This window comes from Ovis canadensis, chromosome X (genome assembly GCF_042477335.2).
Source record: "Ovis canadensis isolate MfBH-ARS-UI-01 breed Bighorn chromosome X, ARS-UI_OviCan_v2, whole genome shotgun sequence".
Taxonomy (NCBI): Eukaryota; Metazoa; Chordata; class Mammalia; order Artiodactyla; family Bovidae; genus Ovis; species Ovis canadensis.
Window position 1 is genome coordinate 25,587,873 of NC_091727.1, and position 6,078 is coordinate 25,593,950.

Sequence of the window (6,078 nt, forward strand, 5' to 3'; positions counted from 1 at the left end):
AAATAATTCTTTAAAAATATGTATAAGACTTACATGAGAAAAACTCATAAACTGCACTGAAAAAAATTAAAGAAGATCTAAATAAATAGACACACCATGTTCATAGATAGGGAGATGCTATATTGTTGAGATGTCACTTATTCCAACTTAACCTAGATACTTAATGCAATTCTGTTCAAAATTCCAGCAAGTTACCTTGTCGATAGCAGCCAACAATTTAAATTTTATGTCAAAAATGAAATGACCCATAATACCCACTGAAGTCAATATGAAAGATCAAAGTCAGAGAATTGATATTACTGGATTTCAAAACTTACTTTAAAGCTACAATACTCAAGACTGTATGCTATTAACAGAATACTAGACACATCAATGGCACAGAACACAAAATCTAGAAACAGACACCCCAAACACTCAACCGACCTGTAACAAAGGCGCAAAGGGAATTCAATGGAAAAGTACAGTCTTTTAAACTTACAGTCCTGGGATAACTAGACATCCATATCTAAGAAAAATGAATCCACATACAAACTCTAAACCTTTCAAAATAATTAACTCAAAAGGAATCACAGACCTAAATGAAAAACTCACATAAAAAAAAAAAAATTACAGGGACATCCCTGGCAGTCCAGTGTCTAAGACTCAACACTTTCACTGCTGGGGGAAGAGGTTTGATCGCTGGTCAAGGATTAGGATTCCACATGCCATATGGAATAGGCAAAAAAATGTAGAAGATAAAACGGGGGCAAAACTTGAGTTTGGTAATGAGATTTTAGGCACAACACCAAAAGCACAGTCCATGAAAGAAAATAATAAGCTGAACCTTGTTAATATTAAAAACTTCTATCTGCAAAATATTCTGTTAAGAGAATGAGAAAGAAAGGCTGCCAAAGGGTAGTTATAAATCTATTTGCAGGGCAAGAATGGAGACACAGACCTAGAGAACGGGCGTGTGGACACATCAGGGGAAGCAGACAGTGAGACGAATTGAGAGAGTGGCATGGACAAATGTGCACTACCATGTGGACAACAGGCATGTGGGGGAAGTTGCTGGGTGACACAGGATCAGCTCTGTGACGACCTCGAGGGGTGAGGTCGGGGGTGGGAGGGAGGATCACGAGGGAGGGGATATATGTATACTGATCGCTGCTTCATACAAGAGAACCTGACACACCATTTAATTATTTCTAATTAACAATGATTGTTAAAAAGTCTATAAATTTAAAAACTAGAAAAAAAATCTGGAGAATCACACATAGCCACTTGAGGTATATACAACAATGTCAAGTGAATCAAAGTCAGAAGTAATGAAAAGCAAAAGATCATAGTAACAATTTGATTCTCAAATTAAAATTCTTAGAAAACAGGACAAGAAATATTCAAACAATAAGGAACTTCGAAAATCTGGATTAAAAAAATATCATGGCAGCAAAATCATCCAGTTGGTCTGGAAGAATCAACAATACTTACAACAAGTAACAGAAAATACACCATAAACAAAGGCAACCGAAGAAAAAATTTAACAACAAAAAACCTTGGAAAAAATATACAGTCTTCATGGAGGCAACAAGAAGAATTTCCTGAGAGTCTTAGGAAAAAGAAGGCTTAAATAGAATAGTATGTTATGTATATTCATGACAAACAGATATTTTAAGAATGTCAATTTTCTGTAACTCCTTTACAGAGTTAGTACCACATTTAGAGTAGCTGAGACCACAATGAAACACGGTCTGCTGTTTTGTGTACCCAGAAGTAACCACGGAAATCTTATGGAAGGAATGAAGAAAAATATTAACAAAAGTGAAAACATAAAAGTAAATAATCCCTGATGGACAGTAAGTCTGCATTGAACTTGACCCTATGTGTAAAAGTAAATAATCCCTGATGGACAGTAAGTCTCCAGTGAACTTGACCCTATGTGTGCCCATGTGCGGCAGTACTTAAGAGACTGGCACAGATGTGCAGCCTGCAAGGGAAGCAGACCACAGGATCAGCTGGAAGAGGCTTTAAACTTGAGCCCTGGATTCTTCCACTCTGCCCTGGGATCATGAATCTCCACTGCTTCACTGTAGGAATCTGAGGCAGCACCTCCGAGGGCCCATGCCAGGACCATGGGGCACCAAAGCTTGACTTGGATGTGGCAGTACAGCCCAGATCATGAAATCACCAGCACAAAGTTTGTTGTGTGTGTGCTTAGTCACTGAGATGTGTCCGACTCTTTGCGACCCCATGGACTGTAGCCCACCAGGCTCCTCTGTCCAAGGGGAAACTCCAGGCAAGAATACTAGAGTGGGTTGCCATGCCCTCCTCCAGGGGGTCTTCCCAACCCCTGGATTGAACCCAGGTCTCCCACACCACAGGCAGATTATTTAGTTCCTGAGCCACCAGGGAATGCTAGTGGATGAGAACTGGCCCTTTGAAATGATCACCTTAATAGACTATCGCCCAGGGACTAAAAGAGAAAAGTTAGTATCACAGGAATTGTCCAAAACGACAGAACTTCATCTCAGAATGTTTGAGCAATGACCCTGCAGTCGACTGAGAGCCCACAGTGAGAACTGTCAGGCTAAGGAGCCCCTTCACTTACTCTTCTGGAATGGTATGAGCATGGCTGGGGACAGGGGTGGACTTATACCAGAAAGGGAAGGATTTCCAGGCCCTGTCAGCAGTCAATATGAATGAAGTTTCTGAGTGAGATGTGAGGGGATCCACACCTCAGAAGACAGTCTCCCATCCTTCCCTCTCAGCTCATCTTACCTGTAGCAACCATTTCCACGAAGCCTTGGGTAGAAATGGTGAGATGAGACGTATGTGCACTTCATACCGGGAGACTCGGGGGTTCACATCTTCAGTATGAGGCCTTGTCCTCGGATCAGCAGATGGGACGTAGCCCAGCATATACAGGGTTTAAGGCAAGGCATGGAGAACGACAGAGCATCCCTTACTCCAGAAGAGGGAGCCCAGAGCGCCCTTGCTGTGGGTCTCATGGGCTCCAGGACGGCGGTTAGGTGTGGGCTCCCCAATTCTTCCTGCTGCGGGTGCTGACGCAAGTGAGAGGCATGGAGTGAGCCAGCTGACAGTTCAGGACAGGGACGTCCCAGGACCCCTTAAGAGTCAAGGGAAAGTCCACGTGCCAATTCCGGGAGAAGCTCCCCCGGAACCCCGCCTGTCCAGGTCCCGCCCCTGCTGCCCTCCTGGAGCCCAGATGCGCAGGACAGGAAGTGACGTCCTTCTAAGTATGCTGGGGGAGCGACGCCATCTTGACAGTGCTGCTATCTCTGAGAGCTGCCTGACGGTGGCCAGAGGGAGCAGTCACATGTCATCGGGTGTCAAGATTGGACGTGACGTGAGCTATGAGTGCAGGGACACGTCTCTGCACCCCGAATCCCTTTTCCCTCTGAAAAGAGGGGGCTGCACAGCCTCCGGCCACCCTTGCCTGCACTCAGACCAGAGGATCCAGCCTAGCTCTTAGGCCCCAAGACCGTCCACTAACCCCTAGGGGGTCTCGGGAAAGAATGCCTCAGTCAGGCTCTGCTGGATCCCAGCTCCGCTCAGTAGAGGGAGAGCCACGAGCCCTGTGGAGTGAAGGAGGGACCCTCGGGGGCACTGAGGGTCTCCATGCAACAGAACGTTAGCCATGTGTAACCCCCGACTCACCGCGATTTGGCTGTGGATCTTCTGGGCACCCGCCGGGCTGCTCTAAAGGCTCAGGGGCTCCCTCACTGCAACCTTGGACGCGGGGACACTCAAAAGAAGAGGGAACTTTGGTCGGAGGGGCTGGCAGCTGATCAGTAGAGTGAGGAGGTCAGGGTTCGGGAAGAGTCAAGATGAGGACTGTCTTCCCCGACAAACGGGTGCCTCAGGACCCTCCCATGTGATCAGAGCTTCCTCCCGGGCAAACATCGGGAAGAGGGGCAGAGGTCTGAGAGGGGAGCTTGGAACCTGGTTGTGAAGGGACAGCCCATGAGACAGCAGAAGGAAGGTGTTGGGACCCTTCGGTGGGAGGGCTGAGTACACCCTCCTGTCCTCGTCTGGGGTGACAGGGAAGGTGGCAGCGTCAATTTCAGACAGGAGAGGGAACGGGCTGGGTATGGGAGAGAGGGCGTTGGATATGGGGGTGTCTCGCACCAATTTTCATCCTGACTGAATGTCAGCTGAGAGGACTTGCCTCCCCTGCTAGCAGCCACTGCCCGCCCCTTCTAACACCCAGGCAGGACTGTCTGCTGTGCCCCAGGGCTCACTTTTCCTTGCTACTCAGCGGTCTCAGGGGACACGCTGAGCAGGAGAACAGGAGCCCTGTGGGTCCTAGAGCACTGGCCTCGAGGACCCCTCAGAGGTGGCTTCCATTCCATTCAGGGGGGACTCTCCTCGCTGAAGGTTCTCACAGCTTGTCCTTGTCCCTCCTCCAGGTGCCCTCCTTGCCTGCTTTCCTGCCCGGACTTCCACTTGTGGTCCCTGACCTGCTGTCACCATGCCTTGGAGGCACAAGAATAAGTCCCATGCCCGCGAGAAACGCCACCAGGTCCGGGGGGACACTCAGGAGGCCCAGGCCAGTGCTGCTGCAGCCCCAAAGGAGGAGTGCCCCTCCTCCCCCTCTTCTGCTCCTCAGGGTTCTCCCCTGAGCTCCCCTGCTGCTGGCGATCGCCAGGAGCTTCAGGGAGCCATGGCCCCTAGCTATCCTGATGCAGGGCCTTCCTGTGCAGGATCTGATGAAGGTGCCCAGGGCCCAGAGGAGGAAAGTGCAGGTGCCTCCCAGGCAGCCCCTGCCACTCAGAGCACTCGCAAAGATCCTCTGGCCAGGAAGGCCAGGATACTGGTGGAGTTCCTGCTGGAGAAGTACACCAAGAAGGAGCCCATCACGCAGAAGGCCCTGATGAAAATCGTCAGCAGGAAGTACAGGCAGCACTTCCCTGAGATCCTCAGTACAGCCCGTGAGTGCGTGGAGCTGGTCTTTGGCCTGGAGATGAAGGAAGTCGACCGTAGCAGGAACATCTACACCCTCATCAGCAAGCTCAACCTCGGGGGGAACAATTGTCCGAGTGGTGAGGGGGGGCTACCCAAGTCCGGTCTCCTCATGGTGCTCTTGGGGGTCATCTTCATGAATGGTAACCGTGCCACTGAGGAGGAGATCTGGGAATTCCTCAGTATGTTGGGGATCTATGCTGGGAGGAGGCACTGGATTTGGGGAGCCCAGAAGGCTCATCACCAAAGATTTGGTGCAGAAGGAGTACCTGAACTACCTCCAGGTGCCCAATAGTGATCCTCTGCGCTATGAGTTCCTGTGGGGCCCGAGAGCTTGTGCTGAGACCAGTAAGATGAAGGTACTGGAGGTTCTAGCCAAGTTCCACGGTAGGGTCCCTAGTTCCTTCCCAGACCTCTATGAGGAGGCTCTGAGAGATCAGGCGGAGAGAGCAGGGCTGAGAGATGCTGCCAGGGCTCCACCCATGGCTGAGGCTAGAGCCCCTTCCAGGGCCAAGTCCCGCAGCTCCTCCCACATCTAGGGAGGGGGCAGGGCACTTTGTTCCCTTTGTGTTGGAAGAGAGCAGTCAGGGTCCTAAATACTGCAGAGTAGTAGGGGTGGAGGGAACAAAACCCATATCTTCTTACAGTTTTAAATGGTAAGCAAGGTTAGGTCTAGTTTAGCAAAATATATTATGTTTTATTTTATCCATATGAGAAATATATAGTGAATGATGATTTAAAGTAGAAAGGTAAAGAGGTGAAGGAAGTGTTTAGTATTTTCAAATGTTCTTACTTTGGATAAGGTTTATTGTGTTTCAGAATTCAAATGTATGAATTATATAGTTTCTAGTTGTTTTAATGTTTTAAAATGTTTTAATGTTTTAAAAGTTTGGGTATTTGTAAAACACTGAAAGTACCAAATATACTGTTCACAATGCAAACAAGATAACATGACATTAGAAGAGAATTTTTCTTCAAGAGCAGTCAAGCTTCTAAAGAGTGTGTGGTAGTAGGGGATAGATTACATTATTTCAATCACATTCCTCTCTCTATTTCACAGGAGTAACTTCTACATATTCTTTTTTTACAAATATTTTTACTTCTAAGAGGTTGTTT

General features: G+C 48.2%; 1 protein-coding gene across 1 annotated transcript; it reads left to right on the plus strand.

Annotated features, from left to right (window-relative positions):
- The first annotated feature begins 4,471 nt into the window (after positions 1-4,471).
- On the plus strand, positions 4,472-5,501 carry LOC138930629 (melanoma-associated antigen B1-like). Its single transcript, XM_070291137.1, has 2 exons — positions 4,472-5,105; positions 5,170-5,501. The coding sequence occupies exons 1-2, from the start codon at positions 4,472-4,474 to the stop codon at positions 5,499-5,501; spliced, it is 966 nt and encodes a 321-aa protein (XP_070147238.1).
- The last annotated feature ends 577 nt before the right edge of the window (positions 5,502-6,078 follow it).

What these genes read in the sequence shown, in the direction of transcription:
- LOC138930629 (XM_070291137.1), top strand. Translation starts at nt 4,472, where the DNA reads ATGCCTTGGAGGCACAAGAATAAGTCCCATGCCCGCGAGAAACGCCAC. An exon ending in GGGGGTCATCTTCATGAATG is followed by an intron (nt 5,106 to 5,169) that starts GTAACCGTGCCA and finishes CTATGCTGGGAG; the next exon opens with GAGGCACTGGATTTGGGGAG.